The 17,396-nt window shown below is 44.6% G+C and overlaps 1 protein-coding gene across 1 annotated transcript in view; it reads left to right on the top strand.

The window, feature by feature from the left end:
- Positions 1 to 16,309, top strand: part of GTF2H1 (general transcription factor IIH subunit 1) — a 40,003-nt gene extending 23,694 nt beyond the window's left edge. The window contains exons 10-15 of the mRNA XM_050955815.1: positions 802 to 890; positions 2,065 to 2,182; positions 7,462 to 7,552; positions 10,866 to 10,981; positions 13,724 to 13,816; positions 15,427 to 16,309. Of these exons, the coding sequence (XP_050811772.1) occupies positions 802 to 890; positions 2,065 to 2,182; positions 7,462 to 7,552; positions 10,866 to 10,981; positions 13,724 to 13,816; positions 15,427 to 15,513 (594 nt within the window). The 3' untranslated portion in view covers positions 15,514 to 16,309. The remainder of the gene's footprint in view (positions 1 to 801; positions 891 to 2,064; positions 2,183 to 7,461; positions 7,553 to 10,865; positions 10,982 to 13,723; positions 13,817 to 15,426) is intronic.
- Positions 16,310 to 17,396: the final 1,087 nt, after the last annotated feature.

Genomic DNA, 17,396 nt, shown 5'->3' with positions numbered 1-17,396 from the left:
TTTAGTTTTTCTTGGCTTCTGTGCTTTTTAATTTAAAAATATTTGAAATAATTTTACGATAGGATTTGTTACCACAGAACTTCCAATGCATTTAAACACTCAGCCCAATTCTGATGTCCTCTCACAAGCATTGACTCCAATTATAATTGTCTTACATTTTCTGAACTGACCAGTGTTGTTGAGTGTCTTTAGTTTTGGGTGCTCAGTTTCAGACCCTTAAAGGGACCTGACTTTCAGAAAGTGCTGAGTACTTGCCCTCTGAAGATCTGCATCCTTTAAAATGTCAGGTTCGATACCCAAGAATGCTAGTCACTTGTAAAATTAGGCCTGTCTGTTTGTGTAAATGTCTTTAGGATTTGGCTGAATATATTGGCTGAGATCATAGCACAGCGTTTGGCCACTTTGTGCTGCGCTACTGTGGGAATCTTAATCACAGGGCCAACAGCCTGCCATGGAAGAAAGACCCATGTATGTGGGGGTAATCCTCTTGTGGCATAGAGAAAATACCGCAGCTCCCCCTATGCCATGGCAAATAGTATAGGGATCTTGTGGCCTTCACAGCCAGTGTCACTGAAAACTGTGCTAGGCAGCCAAACCCACCTATGCACCTCTTCTCCCAACCTACACTGGTGATACACTGCCAGAGCAGAGGATCTGAGCCACATGGGCTTTTTTTCCATTTATCTTGGTTTTTTGCCACTCTCTTACCAGGAAACTATGGACAAGGAAAAAAGCACTGTCTACGTGTGTGCAACTATATCATAAGTAATTAGTTTTTATTTGCCTCTCATTATATCACAGGTGAAGCTACAGGAGGCTATTGAATATGAAGATTTAGGAAAGAATAATAGCATTAAAACTATTGCACTAAACCTAAAGAAATCTGATCGGTAAGTTCAATGAATAAAAGAAAACTGCAGTTCTTTGGATGTTTCAACATATTAAAACTAATAAATCTTTTTATGATATATTCAGAATCAGTCTGTCCCTAATCTGCTTCGTATTTTACATGGCATTTGAGTGCTTCTAGATTAAAATTTAATCTGAAACCTTGTTTAAACAAATGTAAGTAGTTACCATTTTCAAAACTGCATCTTTAGTTCATACTGACTTTTGTGAATTTAGTAAACCTATTACAAACTATTGTTAGAAGAGATCCATAATTTTAGTTTGAGTATGAAAGTCTAACAAATGTACCTTATTAATGTAGTTTGAGACATCTTATAAGCATTTCTGTTGGTATGATGCATTTGGAAATATTTGCGCACTCTGCAGACACCAGTCTTACTTGGGTGTTGACTTGGGACAACTCTCAATGGTTTGATTCACTTCTTTTGTGATGTGCTGCCCTTTTGTCTTCCAGAACCTAAGCTTTCAGTTTGAAAAACATATCTCTTGTCCTGACACTTGCAAAGATAACCTTCCAAATGTGAACCAATGGTGTAGTGGTGTTCGTCAAATACTAGTCCTGAGAGGTGGGACTTGCCCCATTCATCTGGAGTCTGACAGTCTAAGTGACAGTACTGCCAGGGCTGCGCAAAGCATAAAAGGGGTGATGACATTAAGGCCAGGTCTATGCTACAGACCTAGGTTGGTATAACTGCATCACTCAAGTGTGAAAAATCCACTCCCCAGAGTGATAGTCATACCAACCTTAACCCCCCCCCCCACCATGTAGACAGCGCTTTGTCAGCGGGATAGCTTCTCTTGTCAGCAAAGCTACTGCCTCTCACAGAGGTGGATTAACTATGCTGACAGGAGAGCTCTGCAGCTGTGCTGATGCAGCATACCCTGCCCTAAGATCTGCATAACACAAAATCAAGAATGCCATGTCCCTTCTCATTTTGCTGTCACATATGGGAAAAACTGAAGTTGTAGGTGGAATTTGAAAGCTTATGGTTATTTTTTTTACATTTCCAATCAAACTCCTGATTTATTTAATTTTTAATAGAGGCCAGATTTGTATTGCACCTAAAATCTGAGAGGTGCAACTGCTACATAAATCTTAGTCTACTGGGAATTAAGTTACCTTGTGTTTTCTTTTTTCCTTTTCTCTTCTCATAGGTATTATCATGGTCCAACTCCAATTCAATCACAGCAATATGCAACCAGTCAGGATATTATTAATTCTTTTCATAGTATTAGAGAAGAAATGGAAGCCTATGTACCCAGACTAACTCAGGTAGGAAAACTCACTTTAATTTAAATACAGAAAAGTAAAACTCCCTCCTTAATACTAGTCCAGATATTTCTTGACTTACTAGAATTATGGTATTTGCAGAGTTTTGTCCCTCAAGATGATCCTGATACTTTTCCTATTAAATTGCATAATGTGGGAAACTGTTTTAGAAGTGAAGTCTTCAATCAGAACAACACTTAATTAAGTTGCAGGGCAGTGTTTTAGCCATACCACTTCAGCTCTTCTCTGAAGTTGTAATATTAAGACAAGTAACTACCAGATTTGCTAGTATTGATGGACAAATCCTACAGCCCTCTCATACCTGTGAGGAAGCTCCAAATGTAGTGGAATCAGCCTTGCTGTACTGCACAGGGTAGAACAGAAAGCCACACACTGGGACTTAGCTCCACAAGGTGAAGGTGGAGCTATCTCTGGTGGCCCTTACCTCAGGCACAGGGAGGGGAGGGTTCGAGGCAATACAAGGTCACAGCCAGTGGATTTGTAGAACACAGGTGCTACTACATCTGAGGTTGCTAAATGGCTGCCTGTGTGCTGTGACCTCAGGTTGGCTGGAGCAGCTGGTTCTCGTAACATCCCTTGCACTCAAAAAATTTACATTTGGCCCTTATTAAATTACCACAATTGTTTGCGCCTCACAGTTATTTGAGATGTGTTGCTCATGTGTATTCCACAGTAGGTGTGCATGCTCGCCATGTGCACTGGTGCCGGAAGTTTTTCCCTTAGCAGTACCCATAGGGGGAGCGCTGCTCTGACCCCTGGAGTGGCACCGCTGTAGCACTCCATAAGGGGAGCCATGCGCTCCCCCCACCCTCAGTTCCTTCTTGCCGCCAGTGATGGTGCATCAGAACTACTTGCTGCAGCTTTGCTGCAGCTCATCTCATCTCATCTCAAATCTTGTTGGTTGTTCAGCAGTACCTGTTTAGTTAGTTATCCTTGGGCTGGGGCATGCCCCGGGCCCCAGGGTTTAAATCGTGCGAGTCTTGCAGGTGTTTGATGCCCAGGAGTGACCAGCACACTGACTGTCTCTGCTGCCTGGGTGAATCCCACATCAGCGACTGCTGTAAAATCTGCAGATCCTTCAAACCCAGGACAAAAAAAGAGAGAGACATTAGACTTCAGGCCCTTCTCATGGAGTCGGCACTGGCTCCTACCCTGGTGCACTGAGCGGAATCAGCACCAGGTACTTTGTCTTAGGCGCATGACGATCTCCTGGTACATTCCAGAGGCCAGCACCGCTCTCCGTCAAAAAAGCAGAGGAAGGCTTCGTCATCTCAGAAGCGTAGAGAGAAGGCACAGGGGGGAGGCTAGACCCACAGGCAGCCCCTCTCCCTCTCCCCGGGCTCTAAAGCACCGACTCAGGTCAAGCGAAGCAGCCTGGTTGCATCGACTCAGATCTCTCCAGCTGAAGTCCACATGCCTTCAACACCGGAGGCCCTGCAGGCAGCCAAAGATATGATGACCCTGCAGGTGCCCGGAGCACTGCCGGCACCCAGACCCTGCTCTAGAGGCAAGCTGCCGCTGGGATCTCGTCAGCCAATGCCGACCCAACGCAGATCCCGGTCAGGAGACTGCTCTCGGGACTGCTTGTTGTCCAGTGTCCTCTCGGGACACAGCCCCCAGCCTCCACTCTCATCGCCCTCCAGGTTGTCTGGTGGGGTGCCGTCAGAGCGCAGTTCTAGGCACAGCTCCACGCCAAGTACAGAATAATCGATGGAACAGGCACCGACGTTGTAGATGGCTCCCACTCTTGGCGCAGCTACCGGAGCTGCTCCCGGCACGGATGCCATCTCCAGTCACACGCCAGCTCTGCGTCATCGCGGATCCAGGCATAGAAGCGTCTCGAGGAGTAGCAGCTCGAGGCAGTACCGTCCCTTGACGTCAGAGTCCCAGTCCCATGGCAGACGCCATGCTCGGTACCACCGTGTGTACTGCTCGCACAGCACCAACAGGTCATTCATAACCCAGACCTCGACCCATACACAGCGCCCTATGCTCCAGCTGGGCCAACCCAACCAGCTGTTGCCACCAGTGCTGCACCAGAGCCAATGGCAGGGACCCCTGTGGCAGAGCCAGTGGTGCCCGTGGACCCCCATGCACGCCCAGCAAGACCCTTGGTAGATAGTGGGAGCATTGGAGGCTCTGTCAGTTGCGCTATCCAGACCTCCAAGGGATAGATCAGCAGGTCATGTCTCCTCGGCACCGCACGCGGCGTCCGATCAAGGAGTGGACCCTGTGGCACCGGCCCACATGTAGAGCCCAGTGCCGGCCCCCTCCCCCACATTGGATGACAAAATCACAGCTCTGCCCCAATCCATACCACCGGAGGACTTCAGGGCCCATCAGGAGCTGCTAAAGCAAGTAGTATCCAGTCTCCGTCTCCAGGCTGAGGAGATGGAAGGACCCTTGGACTCGCTGTTTAACATGCTCTCATCCTTGCACCAGGCAGAATGGCCCTCCCACTCCATGAAGGGGTGGCCAACATCTCCAGTGCCCTCTGGCAAACACCAGCCTCCCTGGCCCCGATATCAAAAAAGGCGGAGCGCAAATACTTTGTGCCCACAAAGGGGCACGAATACCTCTGTACTCACCTGGCCCCCAACTCCCTAGTGGTGGAATCTGAACCACAGGGAAAGACAAGGCCAACCAGGACCCGCACCCAAGAATAAAGACTCCAAAAAACTGGACTCATTTGGCAGAAAGCTTTATTCGTCCACCAGCTTCCAGCTCCGGGTAGCCAACCGCCAGGCCCTCCTCAGTCATTATGAGTTTAACTTGTGGGGGTCACTGCCAAAATTCGAACCTTCCCTTCCCGAGCGCAAAAAGAAGGAACTCAAGTCACTGGTGGAGGAGGGCACTGCTGCCGCAAAGGCTGCTTTGCAGATGGCATCGGATGCGGCTGACACGGCTGCTCGATCCATGACAGCTCCCTGAAGGCTTTCCACCTGCCAGGCGCCAACAACATGCAGGCCAATTGCTTGAGCAGGGTTTTTTCCTCACAACACGAGTTGCTGCTTCACCTGGAGGTCACTCGTCAACTCTTCCAAGAGTGGGGCATTCCCCAAGTAGACCTGTTTGTGACCCGACAGAACCACCGTTGCCACAGGTTCTGCTCTTGGGGGGAGGAATACGATCTTGGACACCTTCCTCCTGTCATGGTCGGGTCAACTCCTTTACGGTTTTCCCACGTTTCCCTTCATTCCCAAGGTCCTGGAGAAAGTAAAAATGGACAAGGCACACATCCTTTTGATCACCCCAGCGTGGTCCCGACAACATTGGTACGGGACCCTCCTGGGCTTGCTCGTGGCACCTCCCCAGCCTTTGCCACTCCACCCGGACCTATTGTCCCAGGACCAGGGCCACCTCCTTCACCCCAATCTGGCCAGCCTCCATCTGACAGCGTGGCCGATCAGGGGCTAGATGCGGAGGAGAGAATGTGTTCAGAGGGGGTCAGGCATGTCCTCCTCGAAAGTAGGAGGCCATCCACGCGCCAAGCCTACCTGGCAAAGTAGTCCCGATTCTCCAGGTGGGTGGGCGAGCGGGATCTTTACCGGTCTGCCCCGCTCCAGCTTATCCTTGAGTACCTGCTTCACCTTAGAACTCAAGGCCTGGCCCCTTCCTCTGTCAGGGTGCACCTAGCGGCTATTTCAGCATTCCATCCACCAGTCCAAAGCTGCTCAGTTTTCTCCCATGCCATGACCGGGCATTTCCTCAAGGGGCTAGATCGGTCCTTCCCTTAAGTTAGGACCCCTATCCCTCAGTGGGATCTAAAGTTGGTGCTATCCCGCCTTATGGGGTCCCCTTTTGAACCCCTGGCCACATGCTCGTGGTCTCACCTTTCCTGGAAGGTTGCCTTCCTCGTGGCCATCACGTCAGCCCGACGGGTCTCGGAGCTCAGGGCCCTGACCTGCGACCCCCTGCACACTGTCTTTCACAAAGACAAAGTTCAGCTCTGCCCACACCCTGCATTCGTCCCCAACGTAGTCTCCATCTTTCACATGAACCAGGACATCATCTTACCTGTCCTCTGCCCTAAGCTGCATACTTCTAATGAGGAGTGCTGCCTCCGTACACTTGACTTGCACAGGGCTCTGGCCTTTTATCTGGACCGGACTAAGCCGTTCCGCAGGTCTTCGCAACTCTTTGTTGCTTCGGCCGAGCACATGAGGGGCCAACCAGTTTCCACCCAGAGGCTTTCCTGGTGGATTACATTGTGCATCCACACATGCTACAACCTAGCAGGGGTTCCCGCATTGCCTATTGTAAGGGCTTACTTGACAAGGGCTCAGGCCTCGTCGGCTGCCTTCGTGGCCCATGTCCCTATCCAAAACATCTGTAGGGCTGCTACGTGGTCCTCAGTACACATGTTCACGTCGCACTGTGTGGTCGTCTCCCACACCAGGGATGACACTATTTTCGGTAGGGCTGTGCTCCAGCCAGGGAATCTGTGAACTCCTACCCACCTCCATTAGACACAGCTCGTAATCACCTACTGTGGAATATACATGAACAAGCACTCAAAGAAGAAAGGACAGTTACCTGTTCTGTAACTGGCGTTCTTCAAAATGTGTTGCTTATGTGTATTGCATGTCCTGCCCTCCTTCTCCACTGTTGGAGTTGGTCCGGCAAGAAGGAACCAAGGGTGGGGGGGAGCGTGCAGCTCCCCTTGTGGTGCATTATAGTGGCGGCACTCCCCCTACGGGTACTGCTGAGGGGAAAATCTTCCAGCACCGGTGCACGTGGCGAGCACGCACACTTACTGTGGAATACACATGAGCAACACATCTCAAAGAAAGCCAGTTATGGAACAGGTAAACATCCTTTCTAGTAAAGTCATGAGGACCAGTGAAAATTTTCTTTTATTGTTGTATTGCCTTATTAAAAGTTTGAGTGATCTTGACTTACGTCCAGTACATGCACCAGTTCAGCAATATCGTGTACATGTTAAGAACCCACACTAAAGACATCAGTTTGAGAGTAATACTGGTGGACAGGTGCTCTCTGTTCCCATCATGGTTTCTGGAACTTCCAAAGGCAATGTAAGTTAATACTTAGTCGAACTACCTGTCCAATTCCCTATCACATCAATGCGGAGATTACTTTTACACTTGCAAAATTATTTCAATCTAAGATCACTAATGTACATCCTGATTAATATGTCTGAGCCAGTGCAAGTCACATTTTTCTTTAAGAGTTCATTTGTCCAAAATATTTTAAAGCGAGTCACTGGGGAAATGATATGAAAGGACTTTGGTTTTTTTAAGGTTCTTTCCAGTGGTGCTGCTACTAGCAGCCTCACAGCCCTGTCACCTGGAGGAGCACTTATGCAGGGTGGGACACAGCAAGCCATAAACCGTAAGTTTTTGCATAGTAAGTTATCCTTTAGCCGTATAGCCTATACCAACAACACGGTGGGGTGTCCTGGCTTTATTTTTGGATACAACAGGTTATGCTGACAAAGCAAATGCAGAGACATTCATCTAAAATCCTGTTGCAAAGTATAAAAGTTATCAGGCGGAAGTGACAAAGGAAAAACTCTGAAAGAAACTAGCAATCCAGTCTGCCCAATAGGGAGTCAGCAGTGGCTCCGGTGCTGAGGTAAATGGAATTAAGATAGCTAGGAGCAAATAATATTCTGTGAGTCAATCTGATTAAGTTATTTCAAGGTAAGACCATTTATTACTCCTCCACTAAAGGCCCTGTCTAGCTGCTTCCAACCTGCTGCCACCATTCTGAGCAGATAGTGTGAAGCCCAAGTGGCCACTCTGTTCAGTTGAGAACAGTCAGTAAGCCTATTTTCTCCTCCAATATCTCTGCTCACACTTAAGTGCTTTCATCTCTACACCTGCTTTGTGTATTCTCCTTCTCCTCCTGCTGGCTTTCTGCAGTGGTAGTAATGAGGAACCACAGGAGAGAAGAGGTAGCAGCAACACAAATGAAAGCTCTGAAGCCTTGAGTTAAGGGCTAAAACTCAACACTCCTTGGCCTTGGAAAGTATGCCACAGTGTAAAAGCACAGGGGTAGCTTCTTGGCTTTTATGTTTTCTCTGCCATTTGCAAAATAAAGCTTCATTTATTCTAGAGGCGTAAGCTGTAGATTTGATTTCGAAACAGATTTTGTGACCAAATCTGTCTGTGAAATAATTGCATGCAGTGTAGTTGTAGCTGTGTCAATCTCAAGATACTAGAGGAGCGATAAGGTGGATGAAGTGATCTCTTTTATTGTACCAACTGCTGTTGGTGAGAGAGATGAGCTTTCGAGCCAGACACAGCTCTTCTTCAGGTCTCGGAAAGTTACTCCGAGTGTCACAGCTAAATGGACTTAGCTGTGATTCTCGGAGTAACTTTTGAAGAGTTGGGTGTGGCTCAGCCTCGTCTCTCACCAAAAGAAGTTGGTGCAATAGAAGTTAATATCATGCACCTTGTCTGTATGAAATAATTTCTCAGTGTTAATATTTCCTATGGATTACAGAGGCATAAATGTTCTACACCGCCCTATGTGTCCACTTTAGCTGTTCCTTTTTCAACTGATCCTGCTTATACCTCCTTGAGCCCGTGTCTCTTCAGCCTTGCAGAGACTAAGGTGTGTCCCTATAAGGCTCAGTTTGCACTCTAACTTCCCTGGTAACTGACAGGAAGCATCACAGAAACAAGGGCAGAAGTATTCACAGTCAGGTAGAGTGTACTTCAGAATGGATGAAAAGGGAGCAATAAAGGGTAGGAAAGGACTGGGTTTTCCCTCCCATGCTGTCAGGGGTTTGTTTTTTTGTTGTTTTTTTTGTTTGTTTGTTTTGTGGTTTTTTTTGTTCCTCTCTTCCAACCCCTTAATTTTGTATTCTACCACACATCTGCAACCCCAGCTCCACTCTTAAAAAATAATACCTTACTCAGCAGGCCACAAGTTCCTCTATCATCAAGAATGGAGAAAGGGTGGAAGTGAATACAAATTAAGTGGGCATAGTAAGTTGCTATGTAGGATGGATCTGCCCAAAATGCAAGGTGTAGTAAGACCTTGAGGGTACTTAGAGAGCTAAAGTGCACAATTCTGGTGATGGGGTAATGCATAGGTCAAAGCTTACAAGTGCCCGCAAATAGAATTGGGGAACATGTTTCATAATGAAGCCAGGCTCAGTTGCAAGCTCTTTAATGAAATAAAGCTCAAACAGCAGCATTGTTTGCAGCCTCTGTTTGGAGTTCTGCTGACACCTTCAAGTCAAGGTCAAGTTGTCGATAGTTACTGTGAATTTGCATTACTTTATCACAGCTATTACTTTGTTATAGCTCTGCGGCATGGTAGCTCTTTGCAGTACACTTTGGCATGGGGAGGGACCGTATTTAATTGAACCAGACTGAAAAAATTGCTGCCTGCCTGTGAGAAGCCAGGAGATAGCAGCGTGTGTGTGAACAAGCAGAGGAACAATTTTAGGGCCTGGCTTCACTGCTAAAAACGCTGTTTTTACTCAGGAGTAGCTCAGACACACTAGTTATCCTGAAGTAAAAGATGAGCTTTTTTTAGCAGTGAAGACGGACTGAGTCCTTAGAGACTTGGGCTCAACTATACCCAGCCCTACGTAGGTGTGTAAGGGGCTCAAAGATCCTTCCCCTCACAGCCTTGCATGGGAGCCCGAGGCCTTGCATTTTGGAAGCACAGAAACTCCATGCAGTTAGTACCCACATTGCAATGGCACTAACCTCCCAAAGGGGCAGGCCCAGCCATCCTCATGCAGGAGCAAGGGCACCATGCGCTTTTGGTGAATGTGGCACAGGCAGCCACATACCCTGAGTCAGGCACAGTGTCTCCCAGCATTCCTGGGACTGTGCCTCTACAGCTCCTCCCCCAAAAAGAGCCACTGCAGAGAGCATTGAGAGAAATTTGGGGCCCTGGTATGTCATGTTTGCCGGGGACCCATCCTCCCCCATTTTATCCCCATACAGACTTTTGGGGGCTCCTTGTACTGCTGCTTCCTCATTGACTGTTTTACATTTCTGCTTTTTTTCCCTTTGTCTGAGAGTTCCTTCCCTAACTTCTCTTCCTGTGCATCTCAGTCTCTAATTCTTTTCCCTTGCTTCTTTCACTCGTATGCCACCTTTGTTTTCTTTCCTTCCTAGTATTTTTCTTCTCTGTACAAGGTCTCTACCTCCTCTGCCACCGTGATCTTGCCCCTACCCCTACCCTTGTATGTCATAAAGAGGGAAGGACCCTGATCCAGTGCTGTTGTGTGAGTCAGTAAGATCCAAACTAATTTGTGCTGCTTCTGCTCCACAACAAGTGGATTGTGATAGGGTTGCACACTTCAGGTGGGGGAAGTGCTCAGGGGGCTCTCACCCTCAGTCCTCATTGGAAGAAGATAGAGGATGTAGCAGCAGGTTAAGGTCCAGTGTTCCTAGCCACAGTGGGTTGTTTTTTGGGTCCTATTACTTCCAAGGGGATAAATTTAATAAACACTCTGTTCTTAACTTTTTAAATGAGCCCTCGATCATCTGTTTTAAGAAACTGATAAATAGACTACGAGAAATAGTGTGGAATGACACAGTACAGTTGTTTGAGCCCTAGACTGCTCCTGTAACAGGTCTCAGACAGCTTTCTCTATGTATTAGCCAGCTCTTATTTTACTTACACATTACATAATTTTAATATGCCTTTTAGAAAATTTATTTTCCTGTTGCAGAGATGGTGCCAAATGATGTTCAGTCTGAACTGAAACACTTGTATGTGGCACTTGGGGAGCTACTGCGACACTTCTGGTCCTGCTTTCCTGTTAATACACCATTCCTAGAAGAAAAGGTAAGAGGGCTTGATGGTATAAACATGCTAGTATAAATGGCGGTGTATCTTGTAACCATAGGTGTGTTCTGTAATGAGACCATTGAAAGTATTTTTATTCAAGCTGTAGTATCGCATTGTTAGTCATGTGGTGTGTATATATAACTCTACATGTTTGTCCTTTCACTCCTGAAATGATTACAGACAGAAAGCCACTATGTAAAAACAGCATATTTAACTCAGTAGATCTGCTCCCTCTGTGTAACTGGAGTGTGATCTGCCAATGCTATTGCCTAAATCTGTTTTTTGCTGTCCTATTAACCACAATACAAAAGAAGTGGCTGAATTCTTGTGGCTCAGAAATTGTCATATTACCTATATTCCAATTGTAGAATCCTGATTACTGATAATGAGAACCAGAAAGAAAAGACAGTCAACCTTGGATCTCAAAATCAAGATAACAGTTGTAGGCAAGAGAGAACTACTCTGAACTGAGCAAGTTTAGTATAGAATATCACACACATCCACAGAATCATTGTGCCATTCTAGTCACCTTGCAGAGTATACTTGCACTTCAAAAAGGTTAGAGCTTGGGACGAGGAATCAGACAAAGCAGAGGATTCTAGCTCTACCACTGTCTTCATATTTGACCTTGGACAAGGCATTTAACTACCGTGCCTCATTTTGGATCAGACAGAGTAGGTTACTGTGTGAAATGAAAGATTCTGTTCAGATGTCTTGGGCCTTCTACTGCAAAATTTAAAAAAAAAAATCATAGTACGGTGTTGGCTTGAAACAGAGAGATAAATAATGTTAAATGTAAAGTGTTCCTGACAAAGATACTGTAGAAATTACCTCAGCACAGTTGTGAAGCATATTATGCTCAGTTAAACTGCTTAAGTTTAAGAACATAAGAATGACCATACTGGGTCAGACCAAAGGTCAATCCAGCCCAGTATTCTGTATGCCGATAGTGACCAATGCCAGGTGCCCCAGAGGGAGTGAATCTAACAGGTAATGATCAAGTGATCTCTCCACTGCCATCCATCTCCACCCTCTGACAGACAGAGGCTAGGGACACCATTCCTTACCCATCCTGGCTAATAGCCATTAGTGGACTTAACCTCCATGAATTTATCTAGTTCTCTTTTAAACCCTGTTATAGTCCTAGCCTTCACTACCTCCTCAGGCAAGGAGTTCCACAGGTTGACTGTGCGCTGCGTGAAGAACTTCCTTTTATTTGTTTTAAACCTGCTGCCCATTAATTTCACTTGGTGGCCCCTAGTTCTTGTATTATGGGAATAAGTAAATAACTTTTCCTTATTCACTTTCTCCACATCACTCATGATTTTATATACCTCTATCATATCCCCCCTTAGTCTCCTCTTTTCCAAGCTGAAAAGTCCTAGCCTCTTTAATCTCTCCTCATATGGGACCCATTCCAAACCCCTAATCATTTTAGTTGCCCTTCTCTGAACCTTTTCTAATGCCAGTATATCTTTTCTGAGATGAGGAGACCCCATCTGTATGCAGTATTCAAGATATGGGCATAGCATGGATTTCTATAAGGGCAATAAGATATTCTCCGTCTTATTCTCTATCCCCTTTTTAATGATTCCTAACATCGTGTTTGCTTTTTTGACTGCCGCTGCACAGTGCGTGGACATCTTCAGAGAACTATCCACGATGACTCCAAGATTTCTTTCCTGATTAGTTGTAGCAAAATTAGCCCCCCATCATGTATGTATAGTTGGGGTTATTTTTTCCAATGTGCATTACTTTACATTTATCCACATTAAATTTCATTTGCCATTTTGTTGCCCAATCACTTAGTTTTGTGAGATCTTTTTGAAGTTCTACACAATCTGCTTTGGTCTTAACTATCTTGAATAGTTTAGTATCATCTGCAGACTTTGCCACCTCACCGTTTACCCCTTTCTCCAGATCATTTATGAAAAGGTTGAATAGGATTGGTCCTACGACTGACCCTTGGGGAACACCATTAGTTACCCCTCTCCATTCTGATAATTTACCATTCATTCCTACCCTTTGTTCCGTGTCTTTTAACCAGTTCTCAATCCATGAAAAGATCTTCCCTCTTATCCCATGACAACTTAATTTATGTAAGAGCCTTTGGTGAGGGATCTTGCCAAAGTCTTTCTGGAAAGCTAAGTACACTATATCCACTGGAAACCCCTTGTCCACATATTTGTTGGCCGCTTTAAAGAACTCTAATAGATTAGTAAAACACGATTTCCCTTTACAGGAACCATATTGACTTTTGCCCAAATTATGTTCTTCTATGTGTCTGACAATCTTATTCTTTCTATTGTTTCAACTAATTTGCCCAGTACTGACCTTAGACTTACCGATCTGTAATTGCCAGGATCATGTCTAGAGCCCTTTTTAAATATTGGTGTTACACTAGCTGTCTTCCAGTCACTGGGTACAGAAGCTGATTTGAAGGACAGTTTACAAACCATAGTTAATAGTTCCACAATTTCACATTTGAGTTCTTTCAGAACTCTTGAGTGAATGCCATCTGGTCATAGCCATTTAGTGCTTGTTTCCATAACTTTAAATCAGAGATGATATTTTCAGTACAGTAAGTGCTTCCTAGCAATTTTTTTTTAACTGTGCATATTTACAGTAACCTTCGGTACTAGCTTCAAGGTATTTCAATTTGCAGGAGCAATTTGCTGAAAGCAAGAAAAAGTTCATGTGAAGGAGTTTGTACACTTCTTTCCTATTGATGTCTTTCAGGTTATGAAAATGAAGAATAACTTGGAAAGATTTCAAGTTACAAAGCTCTGTCCATTCCAAGAAAAAATTCGGAGACAGTATTTAAGCACAAATGTAAGAGGAAAAAGTATCCTTTCTCATTTCAATTATTTGTGCGCATATTGATCTTTAAAAAACTAACTGACTCTTATCACAGGATGGCAGATTTTGGTCTCCTGTATTTGAGGTTTTTCATTTGTTCTGTTAACTATATGTATAATGCTTAATTCTTCTTAAAAGTGTGTTTCTCTCATGATCCTCCTGCCCGCCCTACCCCACACCCCCAAAAAAGACCTATGGCTGACGGAGAAAAGGATGTAGGGGTATTATATTCTGGAATAATTTTCTCCTTTTATTATCTTGCAAGTTGAGAGTCTGATTTCTCAATGACTGGATGAATGGGCTGTTTAGCTAGTTTTCAGTGACGACTGAAAGTGCTTTTAAGTACAGTAACTCATCACTTAACGTTGTAGTTATGTTTCTGAAAATGTGACTTTAAGCGGAACAATGTTAAGCAAATCCAGTTTCCCCATAAGAATTAATGTAAATAGTGGGGGTTAGGTTCCACGGAAATTTTTTTGCCAAACAAAAGACTTTATATATATATATACACACACACACACAGAGTTTTAAACAATTTAATACTGTGCACAGCAATGATGACTGTGAAGCTTGGTTAAGGCAGTGAAGTCAGAGGGTAGGATAAAGTCAGATGGAATGCCTTACTGCTAAATGATGAACTAGCAATTGGCTGAGCCCTCAAGGGTTAACTCATTGTTTTTAATGTAGCCTCACACTCTACAAGACAGCAGGAATGGAGAGAGGGGAGAAAGCATGGCAGACAGACACACAGTGTGTGTGAGAGAAATGCGCATTTCCCCTTTAAGAATGCTGACTTCACTCTTAAGTACACTGCCTTGTTAAGTTAATCAGCTGCTGCCAGGAAGCTCCCTGCTCTGGGTACCCCCTGCTCTATGCAGATGGGGTAAGCGTGGGGCAGGGGGGAAGGGGACACCCTGACTTTAGCCCCCTGCCTTCCCCCCACACACACACACACACGAAGCAGGAGGCTCGAGGAGCAGTTCCAAGGCAGAGAGCAGGAGCAGCACATGGCAGTGGGAGGACAGCTGAACTGCTGCCAAGCTGGGTAGCTACTGCACAGGGAACTTGGGAGCAGGGAGCTAATGGAGGGGCTGCCAGTCCACCCTGGTTCCAAGCCACCACCAGCTAGCTGCAATGGGCTGCTCTTCCTGCAAGCAGTGGACAAAGCAGGCGGCTGCCAAACAACTTAGAAGGGAGCATTGCACAACTTTAAACAAGTATGTTCCCTAATTGATCAGCAACATAACAACGTTAACCAGGATGACTAAATGAGGAGTTACTGTACAGCACTTGAACATATGCTGTCCACATAGTTTTCCTTGAACTAACTAAGTGCATATCCACAGTCTTTACTGATACTCTGCCATACTTGGCTAATAAAACTTTGAGACATTTTGTAATTGCAACATTGTGGCCAATTCTTCTCTCACATCACATACCGTGATGCAACTCCCTAGGTGTTAGTGGAGTTACTCCTGATTCCTCATACTGAGAGAAATGACAATAAATCCCATTTATGTTTGATCAGAGCAAGGACACACATTTCTCAGATACTGGAAAGATCCCTTTGTTTTTTCTTTCAGTTGATAAATCATATAGAAGAGATGTTGCAGACAGCCTACAATAAGTTCCACACATGGCAGTCCCGACGTATGCTGAAGAAAACGTGAAAACTCCTGCTATAAAGGTTGGAGAGGGAAATCTGCAATAGCTGTAGGAACACAACCTGGCAAATGTGCAGTTCTTAGATATTGCAGAAACATCTGCAATCTGTGGATTCCTGGAAATGGTCCTAACTGAACTTGCACATTTTTTTGGAAAAGGACCTGTGATTAAACTTGAAACTAGGGAAAAAATTAAGGAAGAACCAAAACAGACGAGCCGAGAGGCAAAAAAAAACAAAAACAAAACATGTTTAAGATGCTGTTTACTGCAGTTACTCAGGAACTGCTTTTGATTTGCGTAAAGAGCTGCTTTCAGAAATAAACTTTAAAAAGGGTGTATTAATAAAATCTGAAACTGTTTGTCTAATTTTTTTTAAATGTGTATGGCACAGGGTAGAAGTTAACATTTTTCTTCACTGAATTCTGGCATTTTATTGAATTCTGTTTGTACTTATTGAAACAGGTTAACAATGACATTTTAAATATAGCTGAGACTGTTTTTGCTTCAAACATCTGACAAGATTAGCTGTCAGAAGACAAGCTTCAGCCATATGTTTCCTCACAAACTGGAAGCAACAGAAATTGCACTGAAAGCTGTTTATGGTTTGGAGTCCCTAAAGGCACGAGTGGGGGAGGACACACTTTTGCCTCATGTCTTGGATTTTTATGCAGAATATTTTCAGCCATCAAGTTTGCATGTTTTCCTTTGAATGCAAGGGTTGCTATTGCAATTTTTTTTAAGGTGGCATCTGTTTTGAGAAGGAGAGAATGCATTTTCTAAAATAAAGTTTCTTACTAAAGAGCTAGAAGAAGAGTCACTTACTTTCACCTCTTAGAGAGGTTTCTCCTAAATCTGTTTTTCTCCACTCTTCCTTGTTGACTGTTAACACTATTTTTGGCGAATTGATAATCATTGCAAAAGAGTGAAAAGTGTATGAATACACAAGCTCCTGAGAGATCTGGAATCTGTGCCATACTTTGTTCCAAATAGATAAACTGTGAGTTGATCATAAAACCTACCTGTCTTGTATCAAAAGTTTGACTTAGAGAAAAAGTAAACCTGTTCTATATTAGTAGATGCCGTAATGACACACTGTATTTCATTGTTTCATTTTGATCATTAACGGGGCCCAGGGCATGGGCTACTGAGTTTTTGACTTGGGTTAAATGTGACTATTAGAGAATTAGGATGCATTTAATACATGAGACAACTCAGAACGACAGTACGTATTTAAGAGCAAACAGGCATTCAAATTGGAGACTGACTCATCAGCCTCCAGAATGTCTTACCTTAGAGAGACAGATGAGCATTGGAATGGTATTTAAACCCCACCATAGGTTGTCAGTAAGGGGATGGCACTTAATCTTTACAAAGTATGTGTGTTTCAGACACAGTAGCAGAAACTGACTATGGTGTCCATGCTCTATTGCAGCTCCCTTTTGGAGAGGAGGAGGGTTTTCTCACTGAGTAAAGTATGTAAGTTACATGCTTAGTGTATGCAATTTTTTGGAGATTGCATAGTCTGATAAGGTTTTTGGTACAATCAGAATTTCTGTCCCTGTCTGCGCTGATGAAGCCTTGTTTAGAAATGTAATAATGTATTGTTAACCTAGCTTCCCTCAATCTGCCCTTGCAGATGGGTACATGTTATCTGCTCTGTGGTAACTAATATGGTTCTGCTACCACACTGACTGCTGGGTTTAGTAAGAGGAACAGTTTTTCTAACCTTACATGGTGAAAAGTGTAGTAAGAGGAAGAAGTGTGAGGAGCCATCATGCTAAAAATGCAATGTGTGTGCTCTGGTAGTATATGGTCCTACTGTCTGTGTGTAAACAGAGTAACCTACTTTTCCATGACCTAAAAGTAAGCCTAATTCATCCCTGCTCTA

The sequence above is a fragment of the Gopherus flavomarginatus genome, chromosome 5 (genome assembly GCF_025201925.1).
Source record: "Gopherus flavomarginatus isolate rGopFla2 chromosome 5, rGopFla2.mat.asm, whole genome shotgun sequence".
Classification (NCBI taxonomy): domain Eukaryota; kingdom Metazoa; phylum Chordata; order Testudines; family Testudinidae; genus Gopherus; species Gopherus flavomarginatus.
This window is presented reverse-complemented; position numbering and strand designations above follow the sequence as displayed.